Raw genomic sequence first — 27,522 nt, forward strand, 5'->3', positions numbered from 1 at the left:
CTCGGTTATTTCATCTCTCTTCCAAACATTCAACTCCTCTTCTTTGAAATCACATTGCTTTTTCATGTTTTCTCTGCACTGAGCTCCTCTACCCGTGCTTCTCTGCTATCATTTCTATTGTAAATTGTCTTTTCATCTCCACTGTCGTCCTGCTCGTATTGTCTCTGTGTCACTGTGTGTTTGTGTGTGTGTGTGCGTGAATGCAGAACAGTGAGAGGTGAAAGCAGGAAGTATGTTTATGTCAGATTGAGAAAGTGAAACTGGAGCAGTCAGCCAGTCCAATAGGACTGCAGGATTGCAGCTTATTGTGAGACAGGATAATTGCTCTGTACGCTTTACTGAGGGAAAAGAATCTGAATTTATCTGAAGGCATGTGGCTCTGACTTGAAAGAAAACTGCACAAAAGCAACATATTGTTTTCTATAGGACCAAATCTAACGTGGAAATGTAAAGGACTTCATCGGCCAAGGGGGAAAAAAAACCCAAAAACCTTCTTGTGTTGGTGCCAGTTCCTGAGTTTTATTAAGCCACATGAATTAAAAGCATGTCTTAACTGATTGAAGTGTTGCATGCGCAGTACCTGCTGTGTGCATTGCCTGCAGCTGCCTTCTACTTCAGTCCCATCCAGAGTTAAGACCTCTCTTAACTGAGCTTAAGGCTGAATGAATGCTTTAAAATACCCAAGATGCCATCCATCTCCTTTTCCCTCACGTCACGCCTTTCTTTTGATCCCCCTCCAATATTCCTTCTTCTTTCACTCAATCATTAAAAAAAAAAAAAAAAAAAGTGCTCATCTGTCATCCATTGCCCTCCTTTTCTGTTTCATCAACGAGGAAAACCCATCTGACTTGCTTAATAGATACAGGCAGGGGGATTCACAGAGGTAAAAGAAGGGTTTGGTGGTCATGGTGAAGCATAAATCTCTTTGCAAGTGTTTACGTCCTCCTCTTAGGGCTCCCATGGTATTACGATAAGGTCATAAAGTTACCCGCCATTGCAGAGCTTCGCTTCTATTCCCGGTTCCGATTTGGCCTCTGACCATTACAGATCTGTAATGGTCCCCCCCCCCCATTGCATGTATAAATAATCCACGTGCTCTACAATCTTCATTAAGTTGAATGATTATTTCACAAGAGAACCTGTGATTATCTCCAGGCCCTCTAATAATACCACTGCAGAGCCTATTGATTCCTGGGAATGGCCTGTCTTCCTGCGATCACAGACCCCCACAGCCTCCCCGCTGATACAGCCGCTGTGTTATTTGCTGACGGCTGGAGGCAGCAGGGCAGCTCATGCGACTGTGATCCAGCCGCAGGGGGAGAATGCGGGGGTCAGATGACTTGCGCTGTAGAAATGAAGTATTGCCATATGTAGGTATACGTGACGCCTGCGTCAGAGAGGATGTTGTGTGTTTCACTGCAGTGTTTCTTTTCTGTTGGCTCCTGATAGCATGCGAAGTCATTTGGAAAAGGGCTTGACAACACAGTAAACATTTATTGTATGCCTCAGCAAACAGTCCTTCGTAAATGAATGAGTGCTTGTTGTGTAGACGAGTTAGTTGTGCAGTGTTGGGTTAAAAATAAAAAATAAAAATGCCAGCAATCAAAGTATCTTTCACCACTCATAAAATTCCGTGGGTTGTATGAATTCTTTCTTTATTGGACCTTTTTATTTACTGCTGCTGGTATTGTAAACTTTTGATTTGACCAGATGGGAAATCACAACTGCACGATGATTTAACGGGCCCGTGAAACACGGGGCCCACTTCCGTAATGTGTTTGAACTCTCGGGAAAGCTCCCGGTCGTCTTTTGAAGTTTCCAGCTTCCTTTTCGTCATCACATTCTCTAAGAGTTAATTAAAGGCTCCACACTGCGCTCTGAAGCTCAAACTCGCAGTTCTGATTCGGGACCTGCACACACAGGCCATGTGGCTCAGGATAAGTTGGCTTGACTTTAAGCTGAAGCTCTTCGTGCTGCATGATTTGTACCTCAGTCGCTTCTGTTGATTCTTTTGCCAAATGAAGAGATGTGTTATTTATTTATTTGTGTGTTTGTTTGCCAAACAGTTACTTCCTTATATTAACAGACTTAGTTTAGTTTAATATTAGGAACATATCAATTTCTACAAAGATGTTCAGACATCGATCATGGGCAACTATGAATAAATACAAGAAGAATGACACGACATTTGAATATACACGCGACAACAAATCCATACACATTCACATATCGGTACAGACATTTTCCTCCAAAAATAAATTCCACATGTATACATGTTTGTATCTTAAGGACTGTTGTCATTATATTGTGAAATCTTAATATAGCACGTAGAAAAAAAGGGTGAGGAAAAGACTTGTTTGCGCAGACTGGTAAAGACTCTTGATGGATTTAGATTGATGCATCAAGCTACATTCTTCATATTGATTCAGTCGGATTTTACTGTGCATACCTCGTCTATTCTGCTCCTTCCGAGTGAAATCCTTGCATCACTTGAAATCAGCCTCCTGTGTTTTGGTCAATGCCTCCATCTCTCAACTCTCTCTCTCGACTCTCATCTCCAGCCAGTCTGTCCTGCCTGTGTGCTCTCCTCTTTTTCAAACCTTCCACTGCTTTGGACAATTGGCTCTCTTTATAACCTGCTCCGTTTTATTATAGGCCTGAAATATTGATAAGCTTTCTATAAAATACAGGGATCACATTCTGGTCCGTCGTCTCATGTGGGATTATTTACCACCTTGCTTTATGTCATTGAAAACAAAGCGTGTTTGTATTGTGCTCTCTTGATCACGAAATGTTCTGTAAAACTATGATTTGCATTCTTCTGCCAGAGTTTAGTGGTTAAATTGAGAGAGTTATACCTTACAGACCTCCTCACATTGCGGCAGCACTACAACTAAAGATAAATTCTGATCATGTGAGAGTGTTGAGGGTCTGTTGAGTGCAGTGATTTATGAAGACATCCCGGCCGAATATGGGTAAAAGCATGATCGCTGGATAAGCGCCAAGTGTATCACGGGGCCCAAGACGATGATACACACACACACACACACACACACACACACACACACACACACACACACACACACACACACACACACACACACACACGGAAGTGAGAGGTCAAGAAACAGGAGTATCTCCAGAAAACCGTGTAAACTCCACCCTGAAAAGATCCCCAGTCCTCGCTACGAGATGAGAGCGCTAACCACTACACCTCTCTCTCTCAACATGTTGTTCATTCAGTTTGTTCTGTTCTTATTCAGTCATCTGTGTGAAAGAACACAATTACCTTGACAGTCACAATAACCGAGATGTTCCCTAACACAGTCTTATCATTACAACAAGCACATGCCCTACTTGCAGCTGTGACATTAACGTCTTGAATGCGTTATCAGCCAGTGGATCTTGTCGGCAATTTGTCATGACATTATCTTTAACACAGAGCCATCTAAAGATATACTATACTTGTAAAATATTGATTTCAATGTATTTTTTAGAGCCGATACGGGGGGTAAAGCTGTAAAGCGCACGCTTGAGAAAGCAACACAATTATAGCCGAGCGTGTTTTTGTGTGCTCCTCTGCAGGAAAGGCCGGAGTTTGTGTTTCGGTCGGGGCTTGAGAGGTGCAATGTTATCAGTTGTGAATGCATCTCCTCCGCAGTAATGTAAAGACTCCCAGATGTCTGGTGACAGAGCACAGGTGTTACATTTCAAGACCAAATCATGTGTGACACTGGTGTGATTTGGGGAAAAAGAGACTTTCGGCGACACATGTGCGTCGGGCGCACCTCGAGGGAGGGAGAGAAAATATGTCCTAGCATCCCGTTATTCTCAACCAGCGCTCTGCTGTTCACTGTATTACCCATGGCCACTCTCCCTGGTAAATTAGATATCGTGAGAGATTAGCTATACTGTGTGACTCCATCTCATAGCTTATCTTTTCATCAGTTTCATGCCACCGTAATATCAGGCAAAAGGGCCTCCGACCATTTCAGATCTGTCTCTCCGTCTGATAGGAGACATTTGCAATTCCATAGCTCGGTATCGCTGCTCACATACAATGGGGTGGGGGGGGGGGGCTTATCCCCCCGGGGTTAAGGTGGATGAACAAGGAGCAGCACACTTTTCCTCAGGAAATAAGACTGAAGAGGCCGTTCAGCTCTCCTACTCAAGGGGAGGGATTTGTCCTTGTATGTGCAATAAGATATTAACAAGACGCTGCAGCTGAATCTGTGCTTTGGCTGTATGTTGGAGGACGAGATTAGATTCATAGGATGATAAATAGTAAGTCACCTTATAATTGGCCTTTTACTTCAAAATCATGTGCAGTGTAGTGGAAAACATGTTTTTATCTGCCTATGAGTCAGATTTATTAGGACAATAAAAGGAAATCCTTTTACTTATAAAACTAAAATACTGTGATAGAAACTTCAGCGCTAAACAGTCAAGTTAATATAAAGGAAAGAACTCATTTTAATCTGAGACTTCATTTGCAGTGTGTAAAAAGCTTCAGTTTTTATTTGCACTGTTACCTTTCCATGTGGAGTTTGCATCTTCTCTAGGTTTTCTCTGGGACTCCCAGCTTTCTTTTAAAATCCAAAGGCAGACTTGGTAAGTTAATCAGTGACTTTAAAATATAGTATCAGTGAGATTCTATATCAACAGAATATGTAATAGAATAAACATAAAAATAAACATTATCAGGTCTTAAAACACTACTGTTTACTACAACCCATCAGTGATTGATTAATTAAAGGGAGCACACCTTTTTTTTTTTTTTTTTTTTTTACTTCCAGCTACTGGTTTTATATCTGTCAACTATTATTGCATTTTCTTTATGTGTGCTTTTTAATTGCAATTTCTGTCTTGGTTTAATGAACCAAAATCCAATTATAATGTTCCTGCAGTGTTTCATTTTTATGCATTTACAAGTTCTACGACAGTCTAAATCGTTATTTCCTGAATGTTGCCATATAATTTAACTTGTAGTGGAATTAGTTTAGTTTTTTTAAAATACTGGTAGTTTTACGAAAGTATAAGCTATGGGACATATTTCTCTGCTGAAGATATGAAGAATTTGAGAACTGGAGCAGCTCCATATTAGTAAAACTGATGTCTTTATCGGGGGAAAAAGTCCGAACCTGTGTGATGGTAATGAAGAGCCTCAGCTGAGTCCTGAGGGGTCAAGTCATGTCTCTGTCTCTCCTTCTTCGTCGGAGGCAGAGAGACAGTTCTTTGTTTGGCCAGCTCTGAAAAGCTCATCTGTCTTCTGCCTCTGAAGTTCTCCGGCTTCAGGCCAAGTCGGTGACAGAAGGAGCCTTTGCACAGCACTGCGCCCTTTGCCAGCGAACTGCAGAGAGGCTGCACAGCGTTGTTACATGGAAAAACAGCAGGGAAACAAAACCTTTCACCCCTTATCGCCGGAGCTGGGCGGAGAGGTGGTTATCTGAGGGTGGAGGTGGAGAGGGTCAGTTTTCTCAGCTGTTGACGCAATAATAAGGGCGGGTATGAAAATGTTTTCATGGAACAAAAAGTTCACGGGTGCGTTTGTCACCCGGCGAGGTTAGTGAACACCGAGACGCAGACGTGGACCGTGGCGTTTTTCATTCTGACCGTGGCCTGTTGTGATGAAACTGAATTTATACACCGTCGCTTTCCCTCCCACTCACAAATCCACGTACATTTGATTGTTGCTGCCTAATTGAGCGGGCAAACGTTCCTCATTTGGTCTGTCACATGTGATCCAACAATAAACCTCCTGAGGGAAACGTTTTCTGACTTCAGTGATGGCATTGATCGCATCACTGTGCTCATGCAGGCGAGGTTATACACTGCCATCTTGTGGCGTCCAGCTCAAAGTGCTGCAGAAACAGTTTTCGTTTTTTTTCTTTTCTTTTCTTTCAGCCCACAATTTGAGGCACTGTCTCTCTTCTTCTTCTCTGATGTTTTGTTGTGGGCTCATGAGAATAGAACCCCTGCTGAGCTTCTCAGTACAGGACAAAATATTCTCTTTTTTCCTTTTGTGGGGTAGAGACATCTAAAAACAGAACTGTTCCCCTCTACGTATTGTGTTGGCGTATAGAAATGATAGTATTCCAAATGGATGGTTCCTCTCGAGAAGATGGCAGTCATGTGGCCACTCCGAGAAGAACAACAGATTGCTCTTTGATGGGAGTAAAGTGCTGCCTCATTTTTGAGGAGTTCGCACACTGCTTTGTGACCTCCGGCACTTGTGCTCTCAGTTATCTGTCTTTATATCAGCTGAAGCAACTCGGCACACACTGACAGCCAATTCAGCTAAACAAGCGAAGCACGGGAGTAAGCCAAGTGTCAAGTGGTGTGATTTTCAATTCCAACTGAGACACACTTGTGTGTGTGTGTGTGTGTGTGTGTGTGTGTGTGTGTGTGTGTGTGTGTGTGTGTGTGTGTGTGTGTGTGTGTGTGTGTGTGTGTGTGTGTGTGTGTGTGTCCTTGAACAGTGATAAATTATACAGTGCTGAACACGGAACAGAAGACGTTTTAAATCCAAAAGTTTGCTATTGTAAGAACTGATGAGTCATCTTCATGATGAAATGTCACATAGTAATGGACAGAAAACAATGTCCCATCACAATAACCAGGAGTTTGTAGATTTCAGTCTTTAATACCTCTTTGATGGAGAGTAATTAAAAAAAACAACTGTGGTTATAGATCTCCTGTCACAGACGATTCGCCTTCAAGAAACAGGAAGTCTTCATTTTATGCATTTTGCTGACAAAATTCTGATATAACTCATCCAAATTAATCTTCCATTAATTGACTAATAGGTTGATTGTCTCAGCTCTGGCACAAGATCTTGGTTCACACTTGGCAGGCTACTTGGATTTCTACTGTTTCAGATTCATTAACGGCATCCTGTGATTATTGACTATTCCCGTGTTTCCTCCTCATTATGCCGTCAGCCCGGTTTCTTTATATTTGGTTAGTATGAGTTCAATCTGTAGATTTTCCCATCGGCTTTTGGCTAAATTCCTCGTGTCGGTCGTCCTTAAGCTCAGGCTTATCAGTGTGGACTTTCTGTCATGATAAAAGCTGTGCATTTCATTGTGTGTGAGTGTGTGTGTGTGTGTGAGAGAGATCTTTGTGGGCATTCCTTTTGCATGCAGTCCAGCACAGCATCCTGACACTGTAACCTAACAACATCACACACTGAAGCCAGCTGGATTAAAAAAGGGGGCCATATGGTGAAATAGGAGGACTCAGGAGATTCTCACGGGGGCAAACACATGCAGAATAGATACATCTAAGAAGCCATATATAGTGGTTATTTGAATTTCAGCATCACTATTTATTCAGAGTTTAGGATGCTTTCAAAAATAGATGCAAATATACAACATGTCAAGAATCTTTTGAGTTTCTCAGTACCATCTGTAAATCATATGGCATCGATAGCCTTTCCTGTAATTAGCATTTAAGATGGTAATAATAACATGCAGTATTAGCCATACTTAATATTAAAGCAAAACAGTATTATTGCATGCATGCAATATAACTGCTGCTTATTGTGCTGCTTTTCCTCTGCAATGTGTCTATTTTAAGTGTGCAGTTGTGGTGAGGACTCAGTTAAAGCCATTTTGAAACAGTTCACCCTCTTTTTTTTTTTCTTTCTTTTTTTCTGACATTTTGTCCCACACGTCGCTCTAAAATGCCTCAGTAATCTACATAAGTCCTTTGATATGTTCAGTTCATCCAGTACCAGAGACGGTGAAGCAGCTCGCGAGCATTATAGACCCGACATAATGTCTTATAGTCACATTTTGTTCCTTCTGAACAAACTGAGGCAATGTGTCAGGTTTACTTTGTTCTTTTTGTTTTTTCTTTATCCCACAAAGACTGGGGTTTCTATAGAACCGTTTTTCTTTTTGCAAATATTGGTCTTTTCTGTCAGTAGTCCTTTCCTCTTTGGCCTTTGCCTGTGGAGCCCTAATTGGTTTAGTGAGCAGCTCAGCCCGAAGCTGTTCAGATGCTCTGTGTTATTCCTTCCAAAATGCACTCAAAGACTTCTCTTTCTGCTTCTGCTTGGCCTCTGTCCATTATGACCGTGACTTGTAACACGACAAGCTGTTGAAACGGGAATTTCAAGATGCCAAGCGATTGCCTTGTTGCTTTTCTGGCTTGTTGTTATTTCGTTTTCAATGCTCTCGCTTTCTGAAAAACAATCCAGAAACAACCAGACCCCTTCCTTGCACTCGCACCGTCATTTATTGGTCAATTAAAGTCATGCAAACACGGCAAGTTCGGCTCAGGTCAATACCTTGTATATTTTATATTGTTAGAGAAGCTAATTTAATTTATGCCATTAATTAAATGGTCTGTTTATGTCACTGTGTTGAATTATTATCCCTTATTTAAAATTAAACTGTGAGAAAATGGATTTTGTGAAGACGAACTGAGAATAATTGAATAAAAAAAGAAATGCAGCAGCATCTGTACAGGAATATGAATATTGACTATGAAATCACGTGAGTGCTTGTGGATGGAGTAGAAGGCTCGTCTTTGCTGCAAAGAGTATTTGTCAGGTTCAGACATTGTTGTTACGGTTGCGCTCCTTCGTTCGTATGTGCATTGACTACCAACACTGCGTTCACGGTATATCGTAGTTGTACTGTAGTACACGTTACAAGATATTGCCAGAACCTTGAGAGCGAAGTGTTTCCCAGTTAAGAATTGCAATATTTAGCACAATCAGTTTCTCTACTTTGAATATTATCTATTTATTAATGGTGTGAATATTAAAGGGGCTCTGATCTCTCAGTCTTGTCTGACAGGTATTAACATATCAAACCTGTCTGTGGGCAATTAAGATTAGGTGCTTTGGTGACCTAAAGAAAGGAAAGGCAAAACCTTTGCAAGCACAAACAATAAAGTTGTGCACACATACAGTTCAGGGCTATCATTATTTGAATCGCTGAGTTACTGCATAAGCAGACACACGCACACCCGCGCGTCGAGGACAGTATGTCACAGCAGGAAGCCTCAGCGCTGCGCTTGATAATTACAGGTTACACAGCTGATGTAATTGCAGTATTGCAGTGAGATGACGCACGTATACAATTAGCCACTACACAAGTTAATTAACAAAAAGACAAAGGTCTGACATTATTAGTCACCTTGAAATTAGCACTCGATACATCGACAGCACTGCATGCCATCGAGTCTGCTTGAGATGAAACGCAGCCTCCCTCGGAGACTGTGTGCCAGCAGCCTGGGCTCTCTGTCTTTAGCACGCTGTGTGTGTGTGTTGTGTGTGTGTGTTGTGTGCGCGTGTGTGCGTCTCGGAGCATCTCGATGACAGATTTCCTATATCTGTCCTGCTTCGCATGTAGTTACCTTATAAAGGTGTCAACAACCTCACCACCTAAGTCCATATTGTGAATTAAATAACTGTAGCGTCCTGCACACCGTCCTTATCGAAAATACGCTCTTTAGTAATAATCTTACTCAATATTTGTAGTTTCTTTCTGGTTTTCTGGCAATGCTTGAACATGATGCAATGCCGGTGCAAGCCCTGTCCTCTGTGTTTCTCTGACTCGGTGCATCTTGGTGTTACAGCGTTAACACTTTGATAATCGAAAAGGCTTTGAAAGTGACCCAACGTGAATTATTTTTCATGACCTTAACTCTTGCATGTGGTCTAACCTCAGAAAGGGTTTTGTGTTGTGACGCCACAACCACAAATTGTCTGACCTTCTTTTTTTTTTTAACTAACTATGAGCTGCTGTTTAATATGGTCACTCAATAATATAGCGAGACAGTTAAGGGTATGTGATAGTCTTATCAACACATTCAAAAAGCAAGAAATCTCTAGTACACGAGCTGTATGGTGGCCGGGAGGTGAGTAATATCCCTGGTTTAAATGCAGGTTTGGTTACGGAGCCTTTCCGTGTGGAGTTTGCGTGCCCCCTGTGTCTGTGCATTGGTTTTCCAGTTTCCTCCCACGAAGCTTGTGTGCGAGGTTACCTGGTGATTCTATGTCTGTGTCAATCAGCTGGGTTCAACTCCGACTCTCAAGATGAAAAAAGGGATATAGAAGATGTATGATTTCATGTAAAGTGTGCAAAGCTTCAGTTGCAACTTCTTGCTGAGAGAAATGCTATAAAGATGCAAACTAAAACTGCTAATGTTCGCCTGAGAGCCTGAAATCAAAAACTTCTGTGCTCCTCTCATAAAACTGAACCTCATTTCTCTTGTAAAAGCAGATTTTATGACTGTTGCTTTGTATACTTATTAAAGTGACCATTTAGTCTTGTTTGTGGTTCGACTGATGCAATACTCGACTTGTTATTGACATTCCGTCTTGTTTTTCGTTGTTCACTAATAGTGCCGACTTCAGCACTTCAAGTCAACACATTATAATTTTTATACAATCATGATTATTACAGTCAGCCGAGATTAGTCAGCATATTGTGGTAATCAAACCATTTTGATTTATTCCCCACGATAGATGATGATGTTACACAAGCAATTTAAGGATGGCATACAATTAAACTGAGAGCCATCAGATCTGGTTCATTTTCAATATAATTTGTTTAGGCCCACGCTTATTTATGGATGCGGTCCGACTTATAAGAACTGAATAAATTGAATTTGAAACTTATTCACCCTGTATCCTGTTTGATGTATTCATACACCTAGATTATCTTCTCCTCCTTTCTTAGCTCCTTTGTGTTTTTCTGGCTCTGCAGGTGTAATTAACCAAAGCCACACAGCATCTTTACCTTTTCGCGCGGCTCCTCATTATGCTGGAAAGCCTTGTGTGTTTTGAAAAACACCAGAGAGAAAAGTGCATTGATTCCAGAAGAGCGAGGGATGCAGAGGGAGGGTGGGGGGTTGAGTATGTGAGGAGAAGAGAAAATTGGAAAAGCGGGAGAGCGAGTGAGATGAGAGCAGGGAGGGAGTGAAAACAAAATGGGAGGGAGGGAGGGAGGGAGGGAAGGGAGCAGGCATGATAATGAGCCCTACCTCTGACACATCCTCCTGTTTCTATGGAGACCAAGGAGCCAATCGCACGGCCCTGCTGAGGACTGTACTACTGAGTGTAGATAAGAGGGTGGAGGGAGGTGTACGCAGATGCTCCTCTGTGTTTATGAGAGGCGGTGAAATCTCAGCGGCTCTCCCTGCAGGTTGTGCCGCGCTTCATTCATTTCCATGTGGAAGTCGCCCCAGACGTTGATGCCCGGAGTCATCAATCACCCTCTGTGGTTTAGGACCAGACAGCTTTTGCTGTAGCTTCTGGGATCTTCAGCACCCCACCCTACACCTCCTCCTCCATCACTAGCCCCCCCACCAGCTGCCAGCCGCTTGGATGCTTCTCGTTACATCACACGCGCCGCTCTCTGGCAGCCCATGTTTGTGACTGGGAAGGAGTGGGAGAGTGAATGCGAGTGAGCCCGTGTGCGCACGCCGTCCCACCGTCGAGTCCCGTTGACCAGCGTACAGGATGGACAAACCAAGTGTGTGGCGCGCCGTGGTGAGCAGCACGGACCCCAGGCGGACGCGTGACCCCGGGTCCCACTCCAGCAGACCGGGCTCCGCCATGAGCTACCGGCTCTACGACATGTGAGTAGCATGATAAGTGGGGACGCCGTCGGACGGGCAGACAGGCGGCACCGCCCGCTCAGGCGGCACCGGGGTAGCTCCCATTCATAGAGGCAGCGGTGGAGTGGGCGACAGTGGGAAAACACGGCGTCTACCTCTCTGGAGTGTATGCTGAGTCACCTATGGCATCCAGACCTTGCTCTGTCCTCTCATGTTCCCCTTCCTGTGTTCTTGGTAAACAACGTCTCTCTCCCGGGGAGGGGCGACGAGTTGCAAGCGTACGTTTGTGTGAATGGCGTTCTCAGATTTCACCCAGATGAATTAAAGCCATGCGTTCTTCATGCAAAGTGACAAAACCTAAGTGTTGTTTTGTATTTGCGTTGTGACTGAAACCACAACAGTCATGTGAGAGATGGCTTTGGAGCCTCGGGTGGCTGAAAGAAATGACTCATTTCTGCATGATGCTGTGACAGCTCGGACTGGGCACATGAGTTCCTCGCAGCTTCTGCTGTATATTTGTGGGTGTGAGTGTGTTCCTCTGTGTGATTGGTACACTGTGTGTGTGTGTGTGTGTGTTTGTGTGAAATGCGGTTTTGACGGAGCTGTTATTTTTGGGAGAGCAATGATTCCTACAGTCTGTGCGTGGAAAGCTTTTGTTTCTTCTTAAGTAAATCTCTTCTGGATTCCGCTGCAATGGACGGATCAAAATAGGAAATCGTTTTTGCATTTTGGTGTCAAGTTATACTTCAGATTATTTTTATGATAATGCACAGGAATTCTCTGCACACTCTCTGCGATTTCCCAGTACACAGGAGCTTCAGCCCAATAAGCATTTATTCATTTATTTATTTTTTACACTATTTGTCTGCAGAGGCACATTTAAGTTTGTTTTTTCTTTTTTTCTAACATGTAATTCCGCATTACTGTGAACCACTCGATTCCTCCACAGCCCTGTAAATACAATCAGGGACATGAACACTTGCATTTTTCACGCATGTACTAACCAGCTGGTGCATAACGTTAAGCTGAATTACCCTATCATGTTGTGATCTAATACCATACATGGGGATCAGTCATCTTAATGAATACGAGACCTTCATCGGTCTCCACTGAGCCTTTTGCAGGCAAATAGCTACTGATAGTCAGTGATTCGATCTCGGCCGTGTTTCTTTTTATTTGCGCACAATACAAATTATTAAATTAATTCTTGGGATTTTTCAGTACATAGAGTCCACAATTAATTAGAATTTTACAACATGCGTAATTTAAAGATACTTTTGTTGCTCCATCAACATATTTTCCACAATAAAGCATCTCGGCCTGCCTGTGGTTTGAGATAGTGGCTGAAGATTTTCTTGCCAGCTTTAATCCAAGGGAGGCTTTAACCACAGCGAGTCACATGACCTGGCCAAGGGGCAGACCTCAGGAAGGTGAAGTGTGGCGCCAATCAATGACTTTGTGAAACGGACGGAGGAGATGTGATGCAGGTTGATGCGAAGTTCCGTCTGTCAAACACACCGAGGATCACAATACTAATGATAATGAGGAGCTGGAGTGCGATGAGCCTGTTTGGTTGTAAATGTCATTTGATCATTGCTGGCAGCCCCCCCGTCCCTCTGGAATTCTAATGCTTTGCCTACAAGACTGAAAGGCCAATAGGAGGAGGAAGTCATGGGCTTTACCAAAGGCTTTCTTGGCTTTTAAGGACGCTACACACGGCTTCTCTCGCCTAAAGGCATGCAGAGTTCGTCTCAGTCTGAATGCTCCAAAATACAACATGGCACGCAAGGTGTATTTTGGTTAGTTTTGTGCAGTAGGGCAAACTTATGGGGGCTTTTTCTTGGCATAGAATGTACATTGTTCCTGCCAGGACAGCTGAAGCAGAGTTTTTTTTTTTTTTAAGTAATGAAATCAGATTTGTAAATATGTTGTCAAGCGTAAGGCTCTTTGACAGAAAGCTTGGGTAATTGACTGTCATACACGTCACTGCTGCACAGCAGTGAGGCCACATAGTGTTGACAGATCCTCTATTTCGCGTTGCATGAGTCACAATAGTGACATTTGGTGACAAATCAGAGTTTTATCTACAGTATCTCGTGTGAATTGGTAAAAAGAAATGACGCTGTAGTGCTACATGTTCTGTATTCTCGGGTATTTAAGACACTATGACAGCTTCCTTCTGTCCAGCCAGGCTTGAGCTACTTAACCAGCTTGTGCACAAAAAAACGGAATACTGATTTTCTGGTCGTGGATTATTTTCATTATTCTCGATTATGACAAAAAGGGAGAAAAGGTGTGCACAAAATTGCCTGAGTTCATAATCCCGTTGTCCGTGGCATTATCATGCAGCAAGTGTGATCTTTGTGCATGGATTATTTGCTGTGATTCACATCCGTTCTTCTGTATTCGGCTCCGCACTGAATATATAACATTTCGTATGCAAGGTGGCTAATAAACATCAATGGGCTTTACCCTTCATTCAGATAATGTCATGCATTCTCGGAGGGCATTCATGTCATGAGCCGAGTTCAGCAGGAATGCACATTTTCCATTATTGGCTGAGACATTCCTAATGAAATGCTGCTGTTAAAGTGATGCCAATGCTGATGGAGGAAAAAAAAAGGGGGGGGGAGTGCGTCACCAGGGCTGTAAGCCTCTGACGACACATTCCTCCGCTTTGCATTTGAGCATTTGACAGCGGAGTGTGCGAGGTCTGCAGACGGGGAGAGCGAGCACAGAGGCAACTGCCAACGCTGCTCCGAATGTGCCTCCGCCGTGGACAGCAGCTGTAGGACGGAAGACGCTATTGCATAAGACAACAACTGCATGCAGTGCATTGAACTGCCAGCACATGGGCTGGCATCGAGCATGCTGTCAGTTTACATGGCGTCAGGAGATGAGGGAATAAAGCTGCATGGAGGGAAGTGAGTCACTTGTTAAAGCTGATACATGCTCTTGGTATGAACAGTCATGTCATTATAATAACTCTTTGATTTTTTTTTTTTTTGTTCGTCTGATATATTCAATGGCTGCCTGCTGACATAAACAAGTACTGTCAGGTTGTAAAGTGGATTTAATTACAGTCATTAAAAGACCACAATGCTTAATTACATCTTTCTTCAAAGGACTCGTTTAACAAATTCATTCATCAACTGCCTGAGTCCCTTTTATTGTCTGACAAGTTGCAGGACATACATGCCACACATTTTCTTCTCAATCACTCATTTTTGACATAAAAGGCAAGATCAAAATACAATTAATCATTATTAGAGTTGGTCCATCAAGAACATTTGGGTGAAGGCTATGGTGAGCCAAGACAGTCTACTGTACCGGTTTCCCCTTCAATATTATTGTAACATTCTGGCTTCAGCTTTAATGGCTCAAACTTGGCTCACGCTGTGCTCAGTCAGCTCAAACCCTGCCATTTCCAACTCTAAAACATCAGCAACCGGACATCTGTCGACTGGCACAGAGTTCTCTATGGCCGAGTGTGCAGTTGGAGCTGTGTCGGCCATGTGCGAGGACGATCAAACCAATGGGAGCCGCCACAGCTCTCGGGAGCACATCTCAGTGAGTTAAAGTTTCCCCAGGGGGAGCAGCTCGAGCTGATGCATTCGTGGTTTAAAACAGCCCATAATAAGCCCCTGCCTTTGCCAATAGCAGCGTCAGAAGCGACAACGCAGAGGAGAGTTCGGTGCTTCAGAAAAAAAAAAAAAAAAAAAGATGCTTCTTCCAGAACATTTTGTTCCTCTGGCAAAAAAGAATTAAGAAAAACTGATAGGAGGATATGTTTATCAGCAACAATGTTATATAATAATAATAACCATACAATTATATCACTGTGCATGCAATTCTGCATTTTGATTGGGATTACAATGTTTACTGCTTTATAATTGAAAAAAGGTGCAACTGTCAGACAGACATTTCTAATGAATGCATATCAAATGACTCATGCTTGTATATTCTTTTTCCCCACATGACTCTGATATGTGGAAAAGCATGTGCTCTATCTGCACACGTCCCACGACACATGCTAATCGCATTAAGAATTTTAAACAGTGGATCATAGTCATGTTTTCAAATGGGCTCACTTTTAAGCCTGCACACAAACGTTTGACCAATCATATCTTTGTATAGCTATTGATGGAGGTACAGTCATCCCCTCTGTATGTCTGCACTTCTGGTGGTTCTGCATCAAAGTGGGTCCTCTTTGACTGGGGAAAGACGGCATCCTACATCAGTTTGAGGCCCAGCCTCGGGTTATAAAAAGCCCTTCAGGGTAGCAGACACAAACTGAAAGCTGCAGGATCCTTTCCACCAGCCACAGATGATTTTTTTTCTTCCCTGCATTTTTCCCAGTCTTTGTGTGTTTTTGTCTGTGTCTGTGCTTTCTGCTTTAATATAAAGTACCGCACTGGCGAGTGATAGTGTTGTCATTGTGGATTTCTCTTATTCTCCCTAGTTCTTCTGCCTTTGCACTGTCCTTCTCCTTGTTCTCTTCTTCTGCCTTCTTACGCCCCTCTAACTATGTTCTGCATGGCTGGTTTCAGGCCGGCAGCTAAACAGCTGTACAGTACGATCTGTGTGATGCAAGAGCAGACTGTTCTGTAACTTTAATGTAAGATTAGCTCCCCCGAGCTCCTCTGTGAAATGATATTATCTGCCCTGTAGTGTAAACATGCATGTTAGTGAGATACTCTGGAGCCTCTGTTGCAGTTTCTTTGCTGCAAATGATTTCTCTTCGTCTGTGTTGAGGAATTTTGTTCACATCAGGGAAGGCACAGTCAGTTTACATTGCTATTTTTTTATGTTTATGCATTAATCTGAACTTGTTTGAAATCATTTAAAAATACATGTTTAATCTTGGCAATCCGATGCTTGCCATCCGGAATAAGCATCAAAATCGTGTTTTCACTGTGTTTACAGTGCTGATGTGGTCTGTGTAAATTAGCAGGCATGACAAATTTGTTATTCCTCCAATCACATGACCAACCTCATCGCCTCCTTTTGATGTTAGAGGATGGAAGATGCTCCAAGCTGCCACCAGGGGGTGAACTTTTCTAACACATCCTTTCACACTGACCGTCCTTCACACAGTTATCGTTATGAGCTTGTGCTCTCCTGTGAAATCTGAGTTATAATAATGTCTTCTTCTCCTACAATGTGCCGTTTACCTTGCGGCGGCCTTCATGTGATGGTTATTACACACTTTGCTAGAATCCAGCTGCTTCTGTTTTGGATGGGTCAGCAGGGTGATTTCACAAGGTGAGGTCAGGGTTTAGGTTAAAGCTGTTAACAGCCCCCCCACCTACAAAGAGTTTGATTTCACAGCCCGCCCCCACCTGTCATCCTCCTTGGATTTTACATAATCAGTCACTTTCTTGCACCAGGATCCTATTCTTACTTTTTTTTTACGTCAACTTTTCAACCAGTTTCCCGTTTCATCCCTTCTTACATGCCAGTGAAGAGAAAATTCTCTGCAGCGAGCCATTTTCTATTGAAGGGTGTATTGACTGCGCTCTTCATGCTGAAAGCAGGCCGTGGCGAAATCTTTAGGGCTGCATATCCGTGTTTCACTGTGTCAGACGCAGAGAGAAAAGGGCCTTTTCACAGTAACGCCCATCATCGGCGTGCATCGGTATGTATACTACAGCGTGATGCGGCATGGTGAGACTTGTGAAAAGGCTTTTCAAATGAGGTCATTTTCCTGATTAATGACTGAGCAGGTACAGTTATCAGTGTGAGAGGCCTTTCATCTCTAAAACAGTTTAGATTCCTCTTCATCCACCGGCACTGCATGAGGAAGTTCAGTCAGGAGAAGGAAATATCTTTAAATTTTCATGCCCTCGCTGCGTCTTTAACACACGCAGGCTTAAAATGCATTATTTGGGCAGTTTCATGCGGAGAAAGTGATAAATGACTCTCACTCTGACCTCTGCATTTTCCGATATTTATCAAGGTTTATAGCTGCTCCAAAAAGATGAGGACGCACATGAAAGATATCAGTAACTGGCTGAGTCCCAGTGGCAGTTTTAGACATTTTTGAGACGACTATCTCTGCCAGACAGGGGAAAGTTGTAGCCCGTGGGCAACATGCAGCATATGTCTAGTTTCTGTGCTCTTGTAAGCCAATTTCCTGGAATATTATTGGGTTTTTTTAAGAAAAGAGTAAAAATTGTAATAACTGTATTGCTAAGTGTATTTTAAGGCGGTCGATCTGCGCTTTCAAAATTTGGTAGCGTTAGGGATGATTTCGTTGAGGCCCCTTCTGATAATAAGAGCAACGTTTTACAGCGTTTTCCTACATTCTTTAACTTTTTTTTTTCCAAACGTTTCACTACTGGTTAACAAATTGTTACCTTGTAAATAGAAACATTCCCCGTGAGTAAACTGTCAAACACTCCAAATGTGCACATGGAAACCTACACTTAGTTGTAGGTGGAGGCTTGCATGTGGTAAAGGGGCAGGAATGTTCATTTAGCGAGCGACTCCCTGCACACACACACACACACACACACACACACACACACACACACACACAGCAGATTACCACCCAGACCTACATGTCACAGCTTGCCATTTCAAACAATCAATCCATCCAGGAATCAAATTATAGCCTGTTATCCTTGTATACACACTTGCTCAGCATTCTATCCTGCAAAAACAGATAATAGGCTGTCATGTGTGTTTCAATCACAGCCACCACAGCTTTGAAGTGATTCTGGAGTTGTTGGTCTTGTTGTAGGTTCTGCTAATAACTGATGTGGGGTTTCCTCGTGCTGTGCTCACCAAGGGCGTGGAAAGGAACAAGGGAACTTAAAGTCAGGGTTTCATTATAAATGGATTAAACATTCCTTTATTTGCTTTTGGAAACATCATGGAAAGAAATAATTGTATTAAATGGTAGTTGATACTTTCTATTCACCTATAACTATCTTATAATCTATAGTAGGAACTATGTGAAATCTAAACTCTGTGAGCCTTTATTTTTAGAGTAATTAATGGAAGACACTGACATTGTGCAGTCATTTGTGAGATTTGTGTAAATCAGGAGGCCTAACTTGTGACAAAAGGCCATTGAATAGCGTGTGGATTCATTAATTCCTCCGTGTCCCTGCGGTTCTCGTGGGCTCATAGTTTAGCCTTTGTGCTGCTCCAGTCTTTCTGTGTCTTTGCTTGGGAAAACAGAGGAGGCCCATATTGTGCCGGAAGAGGTTTTAAAAAGAGTCCTGTGGCGACTAACTTGTGAGTCCAAACGGATCCAATGATACCAATTAGCACGGTAATGTGCAAATATGCATAGACGTTAATATGTATTTGTTTATGTTTGCATTTGCGAGCACACTTGTTTGTGTAAACCGAAAGTATTTTTACAGGGTGTTTGTGTTTGGACTCTGGACTGTGGCTGAATATTGATGAGAGGCCCTTCCACACCCTCTTTTTTTTTTTTTTTTTTCCCCATGACTGCTGGGACTGGGTGGCACTGCAGCATGGCATTGCATCTCAGACTGAGAAAGAACAGCACTGTGGTTGTGTTCAAATACAAAAAAAAGCCCTCAGCAAGAAAAGAGAGCGGCGCTTTATGTGTCTTTAAGCTTATGGCTCCAGCAAGGACTGCAACACAAGGTTTAAACATGGCTGTAATGAAGACACACACTGATTTATTCAAGGTTTAGGCCTTTTTATAGGCCATGCATTAAAGTACTAAATGAAGGACATTTTACCACTTAAGTTTGTGCTTCTTTTCTTTTTTTAAGCTGAGAAGTAATAAACACAATCACATACCAGTACGTGTATATACTGGAATCTCTGCGTAGCCAAAATCACACCTTATTCACAAAGTTTAAAATGGGTAATGGGTAATTTAACCCCGATTTCTGTACAAGGTTGATATTAGAGGTATATTACAGTGTCACATATTATAGTAAAAATCCATCTTAGATATGAAGTTTGAAAAATGGACATAATGTCCCTTGCACTAGAGTTTTATGTGCAGTGTTTGTACTTTGAAACACAAATGAAATCATTTTCATTTGTGTTTCAAAGTTAAATGCACCAGGTGCACCAGGATTGACTGGGAATAAGAGATTATTTGCTAAAGAGAAAATACACAGTAGTGTTTATTACACTGTCTCCCAGTTGCTCCATTCAGGGGTCGCCATAGCAGAACATCTACCACATCTCATGCTGTCCTCTGGCTCCTCCATATCCAGCATCTTTTATCCAATAATTCCGCTTTCTCATTTCATTTTCAACGTTTCACAAAAGCATTGTCAATCTCGGACATTAACACAAATATTTAATCTTGTATTCTGTGATTGTTTTTAACTCAACATTTTTAATTTTGACAAAACACACACATGTAGTTGCTTCCCCAATTAAGGCTCATCATTTCTAGACATCACTTCTTTCTACATCTCAGTATTACAGCTGAATTCAGTTCACAAATGATTTTATTGGTCATAACTGACTATTTGTTTGCATACAGCTCCAGTAGGGATCTTTTTTATGACCTTGAGTCAAATCAAACCTTTTCTGTGCTGGGGATTGAGAAAAATATGACAGCAGTTGAAGCTGATATTTATCTGAGCAAAGCATGTGTATAATAAACGCATGTGGTCATACAACATTGCAGCAGCTCCTCCCCGCTGAAAGCCGGCCAATCACGCGCTCCTCCACCGGGCTTCCATTTGAAGCTTCAGTAGTACGGTAGTGTTGCCCGGCAACCGGAATCGGCACATTTCTGGGAGGTCCTGTGTGGATGGCAGCAGCTGTAACGGGGAGAGGGAGACGGAGAGAGAGGGAAAGGATCAGGGGAAGGGGACAGAGACGGGAGGAGAAAAAAGGTTCCGATTTCTGCAGGAGGAAGGTGACAAGATGAAGAGGTGGCATTAAGCTGGAGAGTGCTCAGGGTGATAGAGAAGGACCCAGCCTCTTGGCTCATCAGAAAGTTTGTTCGTGCAGCAGAGGAGGAGACTGAAGAAAAGAGGCCTTTGATGATCCCTGTTGAGTCTGGGCTGGTTCAGACAGACACCAGTAAGTTTTTGGAGAATTCTTCCTCGTATCCTCACTCCCACACACCCGTCTACCTGTGCCTGCTGGAGCCGTGCAGAGCTTTGGCTGTGAGCACCGCGTCTCAGAGGATCCTGGGCTGACGCACTGTGTGGAGAGACCCGCGCAGAGGACACACCGACTGACCTGAATAAGAGTTAAAACGGGAGGCAAAGCAAGATACAGAGCGTATTTTGGGAGGTGGATCCCAAACATCATCGCTTGGTCCCAATCGATCCGAGAGGATTCCCTCGTCAGCCTGGATTTCTGGGTTGGTGTGGACTGAGACAGGTCCAGGAGTGATGCAGTTGTTCTGGGCGGGTTACAACCACTCAGGCTCTCAGAGGCAGTACTAAAGCTGGAGCGCCAGAGGTGGACAACCCACGACAGAGATTCACTGACTGAGTGGAGAGGAAAAAAAAGGAAAAAGAGCTTTCTCTTGTACTTTGTGATGCTTTTGTGCCTTTAAATGTTGCCGGATCCTGCTGATCTTCTGCCCTGTTGATCGTCTCGACCCGAGGATGTGGAAGTTCAAAGCCTTTTGCCTGGATTACTGGCATGTGCTGTGTCTGCACCCGCACAACAACTTTTACAAGAGGTATGTTTAAAAATGGCAGTGTTGTGCAGTACATGTTGCGCTGGGATCACTCCTTGTACTTACTGTGCTACGTGTTTTTGAACGCCTCATAATTATCCCCGAGTGCTCCCTGGCTGCTGATGTTGCTGCCTGCACTTGAAGTGCTACCAACATTGGGCGAATCGATACGTTTTAAAAACCAACTCTAGAATTACCTCATCAAACATGGCTGATTGATGGGGGAACTGTTGCGGTGCTGGGCTCCGCACGCTGACATGCCAGCTGACTGAAAGACATTGTGCAGGGGCAGCGTGAGCCGGCAGAAACCTCATCAATTTCTCACAGCGAAGCAGGTTACAGATGTTAGTTCGTAAAAGCACTCTCGGTTAAATAACTCACATTCGAGAGTGATCTTGTTAGAGTCTGTTTAGTGTTGGCACAGCTGAAGGGGACGTGTCGAGCGAGCTCAGTGTGAATTCATTCATTGGCGTCCCGGAGGACCTCTTCTTGTTCACCTTTCACCGACTGCATAATGTGCGCCCGATTGCTGAGCTCAGATGTGGAATATATGTTTCTTCATGAATCTATAACATCTTTCGAGCTCATTGCTTCATTTCACTCCGCATGTCAATCATGCCATCAGATTTGTTTTCAAGTGACTCACTGCAAATGCATTGTAACAAGGGCATAAAGACCATGTTTTCCCTTTTTTTTGTGAATAAATATTTTTAACACTGACTTATGTTTGCCACAGCTTTCACTGGAAAACTGGTATGTCGTTCCCTCTCACCTCATGTGCAAATTACTCATCCCCTCCTACTGGTGCTGTGTTGATATTCTACCTAGACACTTATCAGAGGACGCAAATGTGATGCAGCTTGATATCCTGTGCAAACGAGCCAGGTCCTCAAACTGAGCTCCATGTTTTGCAAATTCACACAAAACAAGCTTGATGTATATCAAGTAAAAACACACAGAGATGATTGGATTTTCCACGTGACGAAGAAGTTTTAACGTTTGGGTGGTCTACGTCCTGTTTGATCCCCTGTAATCTCACAATGAGTGTTGTAAGCTGCAATTTGTGCTTCAGAGGACTGTAGTGCTTTTGAATTGTTACTTTCCCTTTGAAACAACATAATTTAGATGCCAGCGTATTGAACGTGGCTCACAATAACTCTAATACTTGAGTGCATTATTTTCCTGCACAGTAGAAATCTTGCTGGCTCCTTTTTTTGCAGATGATTTCTTCCCGTACGTCTCTTGTGCAGATGTTTGATGTCTGAAACAGACGCTAGCTGCTTTTGCGAACATGCTGGATCTGTGGAAGTCAACGACGCCTGCTTTCTGTTACATCTCTATATGCTAATTGCTTCACACATGTGCATCTATAAACACACAGTTGTCCCAAGCGTCAGTATTCTGAAGGTGAGAATGTCCATGATTCATTAATAATGCATTGGCGATTACGCTGGCAATGGTTCTTTGAACGCAGACTTCAGGGAATCCCCCAGCTGTAGGTGTCATCTAGTTATAATGTCATTATCAGCATTGTTTTCATACTTCTGATTATTTATCCATCTCTGTGTGTCTGTTATATAATGTCTTGGTATTTTGTTTACTAATATTTACCTAAATCTTTCTCCCAGTGTTGCTAACAGTTGATTTGTGTGTGTGTGACTCAGAGCTCCTGGAATTATTCAGGACAGTTGTTTATTTCTTTCCACACATTGTGGACAATTTATTTCCTGTCTAATCCTGGACTCACTGGAACATCATGGTCACTGGGCGTAACTCATTACACTGGCCTGGCTTTGCTGTACCGGTTCAGATCGTATCCCAGTGCTGAGGCCATGTTGTTAAAGCAAGGTTGATGTAGTAACTCAAAACAGCTTCTCCCAGCTGGTGAACTGGGATTCACCTCCCTCCTGCAAAGACTTCCCATTGAGGTCAGTGTAATTGTTGGACACTGGCCCAACTATTACCAACAGCATAAGGACTAAAAGCCCCCCCCCCCCCGCCCCCCCCCCCCCCCGTCCAAAATGACTTCCACATAAACAAGCACACATCAAACACACAACTCAGGCCCTGCCCATCACCGCTGGGGAGTCAGCATCATGGGAGCAGCAGATGAGTGAAAGATTGCATTGGACAGAACAAAAAGGAAGAGAAGGGGAAGGGGTGTCTGCAGAGTGGAGAGGGAGAGAGAGAGAGGACTGGTGTGTGGTTCGTTGTGGGTGGAGAGCTTTTGTTAAGAAGTGGGATGATTTCCCTCTCCTATATGTACTGGGCCTTTACCTTACTTGGTCATCAGGCAGCAACTCTGAGCCCAGCATGAAGTGGAGCAGGGAGAACTTCGAAAAGGAAGAGACGAAGTAACTTTAGCAGCAGGAGAATGAAGTTCTCTGTGGCTTTCCTATGGAAAGTGAAGGATGTGGGGTGTAATTTGTGGTTGAGGAGGGAGTGAGCACAGACTGTACTTCTTCTGGCTCTTTTAGGGGGAGTTGTTGCGCTTCTGTATTTCATAAACTTCTTTTTTTTTTTTTGTGAAACTTCCTTTTTGGTGCCATGGGCATTTTTTTGGGGCATGTCTGATGCCTCCGGTGATGTCACTGCTGTAAGGAATGCGATGTGGAAGTACTGCATTTCCAGCCGAACTATAAGGTAGGAGATCATCTGGTGGGGAGCAGTGTGGACTGCGGTGGCCTTCAGTATAACTGCTTTTCCGACTGACCGCAGCAGTCCGTGCAGATATTTCAGATGTCGGCCTGATCATGTAACATTCCTGTATATATGCTAAAACCCTGGTGGTTTTCCTTTGTACAACCATGGAAATTTATTTTCACCCAGCTAAAAAAGGCAGACAGGCAGCAGTAAAGACATTTTCAAGGACGGTTTACTTTATAGAGGGTATGTATCTGATAATAAAGACTTAAGAATAATCTGGCTTTTCTTTCTCTTTTTTTTTTAATCCCCCTTAAGCCTTATTCTCATTATAACTTTGTCTTGCCATCGCGTACTACATAAGAAATGTCCGTTTAACAAATTCTTTGGAAAGGAAGTCAGCTAAAATATAACTCCTAAGTCAAAGAAAATCACTATCCACCTAAAGTTATTCAGATTTCATAAAAATTTGATTGTTATTAATTGGCTGTTCTTTCTGTTCCACTGTGCTACATCAACAGCCTGCAGTGTCACTGAAAATAGATTCGAATGTACTGTAAAACCATCAAACATTTGATGTTATTTTTGGTTCTCTGAGGCCACACTTTCATTTATCCTCATTAAAAAGAATGAAATATTCAGGTTTTGTAATCTATGAGGTGCTTAAGATGTTTTTGAGACACACTGAGCTGTTTCCAGCAGGAACTAGGAGTCCTGCAGCAGCTGATTGGGCCCCCGCAGAGCCTCGATGACAGCACCACCAAGCCAGTTTGCAATCATATTAAAATATGGTGGTAATTTAGACGCTTCTCCTTTAGTAGTTTGTAACCAGTCACCCTCTAGATTCACAAAATGTAGAAACTTGTAATATCCATCCTTTCATCCTCAATGAAAAAACACTTACACCTGCAGGGGATGTTGGTGACCAGTCAACCTTAAATGTACCGGTATGTCTTTGGACTGTGGGAACAAATCAGAGCACCTGGAGAAAACATAGACATGCACAAGGAGAACATAGAAACTTCACACAGAAAGGCCTCCAGGCCCAACTCGGACTCGAACCTAGGACATTCTCGCAGTGAGAAGAGTGCTAGCCGTTCCGCTACTGTGCAGCCCTACAAGTAATCCTGTGTAGCTATTTTAAAACATCAGAATATCAAATTATACTCTGAGAAATCTAAAATATCCTTCTTGCTCCTCCAAACAACTGCAGGCTTTATTAAAGCGAAAGTGCTGTGACGGAAGCAGAACTGTGCCGCCACCCCTGGGTGACTTAATGAATATAAATGATTGTGTATGGAATTCATTTAATAATCACTGATGCTGAAAGTATGCTCATCTGTGCATCTGTGTCAGAAGGAGAACCCCCCCCCCCCCCCCCCAAAAAGAAAAAAGTCTGTGTTGGACTGTGATATATAGATGCAGGAGTGCCTCACTCACTGTATAGACTGATATTTTGGAAGAGGATTGTTTTTTTTTATTTACCAAGAACATACCAATCCATTTGCTGTCTCGCGTGCCTGCTATCTTGATGAAACTGAGGAGTAGAAAATAAACAACAGAAAAGCCAGAGAAAGTGGGTGAAAACATCTGGAAAGGGTTAATACTGACCCATAAAATGTCTCATACATGCAATGCTTAGCTACTCCGATGTCTGTCTGACTACATCATGAATCCTTGAGTTGCGACACTGTAGACGCCAGGGTACATTTGATCTGGCTGGTTCTGTGTCAAAGAGTGTGACGCCGAGAGCATTACTTATTTAATGCTTGTGGATCTGGAGCTTGTCACCAGGGCCCCCTCGTCCCAGAGTGGATATCTATGGGACAGACTACACAAACAAAGCTCTGTGGAATCACGTCTGACTGAACAGAGATATTAAACGACTTCGGAGAGACCTGCAGCTCTTCGTGAAGGGTAACCTCCTGCTTACAAGCATCTGCTCTGATCGGCGTTGGCCTCCACTGGACCAAACTGACTTTAATGCATGTAGATATTATGGGAGCAGACAACTGACCCCTTTGTTGGTCCTCTGCTTTGGTACACTGGCTATATGACAAGGGAAGGTCATTTTTGGGCTCGTAAGAGGAACTGTGTGTAATGGAAAAGTAGCAACCTGCCAACACAAGCTTGCAGTTCCACTGTGGTGAGTGAAAAAAAAAAAAAAAAAGAAAACTTCTTCTGAGTGGAAAAGCTTAGCCATGTCTTGGATGGAAGTCGTACTCTGGTCAGACATGTCAGGATGATGGAGATGCTGGGAGGCTGTTATTGTAGTTTTTGAGGCTCAGTTAGACCTAAGCCAGTAGTGGGGCTGGTTTACCAGCTTTCCACAAGGTGCCGGAGGCATTAAAACTGATGTGAAGTTTCCTTTTGAAAGCATTTCTTTAGTGAGGTGAGCCACAGTCACAGGAGCATGTGTTGACCCCAGGTGCAAGTTTGAAGTTGAATCGGCACATTTTACCTGTTTGTAAGTTGTATTTTTGCACTCATGCTCAGCGATGTGGAAAATAGGTTAACGTTGTCTATGGGCTACCTTTTAACTGTGTGACGCATCATTAAAAATGCATTTTTATTAGGGCTTCTGACCAGCTAATATTCCATTTCGAATCCCTTTTTTGTATTTCCATTTCATTTTAAAAAAAATTTTTTTCTTTATTGATCTATTTATAAATTGCAGTCTTTGTCCACACACCACTGAATAATTTACAAGCATGATTTCCCCAGGGGGACTGAGTTCCGAAAGATAATTTTACTGTCTTCTTTGTATTCATTTTCATGACAATCTTGAATAGTGTGACCTTATTGTTTTACCAAGAGGCGATGTGAACAAGACGGCAATAAGTATTATACTGTATGCCAATAAAGGAAGAATAGATCTCCACCTCCTCTTGCTGCAGGGTGGCACAATGATGGGAGAAGGTGTCTGGGCACATTGCCTCTGCTGCAGTATCCACACTGCTCATGTTAAGCTGTACAGCTTTTGAAATGCTAATCGCACGAGGAAGCTAGTTTGTTTACTCTGATGCTGAAGAGGGCCACCCTCTAGAGAGAACACATCTCATGTTCAGGGTGTTTACTGAGGTGTCTGATGAGGGGAATGTGCTCACAGCCCAAGAAGAAATACATATTTGGGGAAATTGCACAATGTTCTCCGTGATGTCTGTCCATGTTCACGGATGTGATTAAAGCCGGGCCAAAATATGTGCGCCCTCCGATCTGCCGGTTGTGATCAGAGGGACACTGCGAGAGCCACAGAAAGGCGAATGTGCTCTTTCTCTTTCCCTTGCATTTGTTTTTTTTTTTTCATTCTTGCCATTTTTCAACTTTTGATGACATATTCCTTTGCATCTCTTCACAGCGCCTGCCTGGAGAATAATGAGGGTGTGTGCTGCATTAACTTATGTAATGGCGAGCAAGAGGAGGGGTGAGATGGGGGGTAGTGAGGGAGGAGGGTGGGGGAGAAGAGAAGAATGATGAGCTCATGGTGCTGCACTGCAGCTCTTATACACACTCTGCACCTTGTGGTCCTCACATCTGTGCATGTACAACAGCACATGGCATAAGTGCACAGTCTGTTTGTGTGCAATAACCACATTGTTCTAAATGTTGAATGTAGGAGTAGGCAGCTATATATATATATATACACAGGCCTGTAC

General features: G+C 43.0%; 1 protein-coding gene across 3 annotated transcripts in view; it reads left to right on the forward strand.

Moving 5' to 3' along the window:
• LOC308113968 (IQ motif and SEC7 domain-containing protein 1-like) overlaps window positions 1-27,522 on the forward strand; it is a 92,548-nt gene that overhangs the window by 29,541 nt on the left and 35,485 nt on the right. The window contains exon 1 of one of the 3 annotated variants that reach the window (XM_080470562.1): window positions 23,356-23,866. The exons of the other annotated variants lie outside the window; for them this stretch is intronic. Coding sequence (XP_080326688.1) covers window positions 23,790-23,866 — 77 coding nt within the window. The 5' untranslated portion in view covers window positions 23,356-23,789. Of the gene's footprint in view, window positions 1-23,355; window positions 23,867-27,522 lie in introns of those variants that run through there. 3 annotated transcript variants of the gene reach the window in all.

The sequence above is a fragment of the Lipophrys pholis genome (genome assembly GCF_963383615.2).
Source record: "Lipophrys pholis genome assembly, chromosome: 8".
NCBI classification, from domain to species: domain Eukaryota; kingdom Metazoa; phylum Chordata; class Actinopteri; order Blenniiformes; family Blenniidae; genus Lipophrys; species Lipophrys pholis.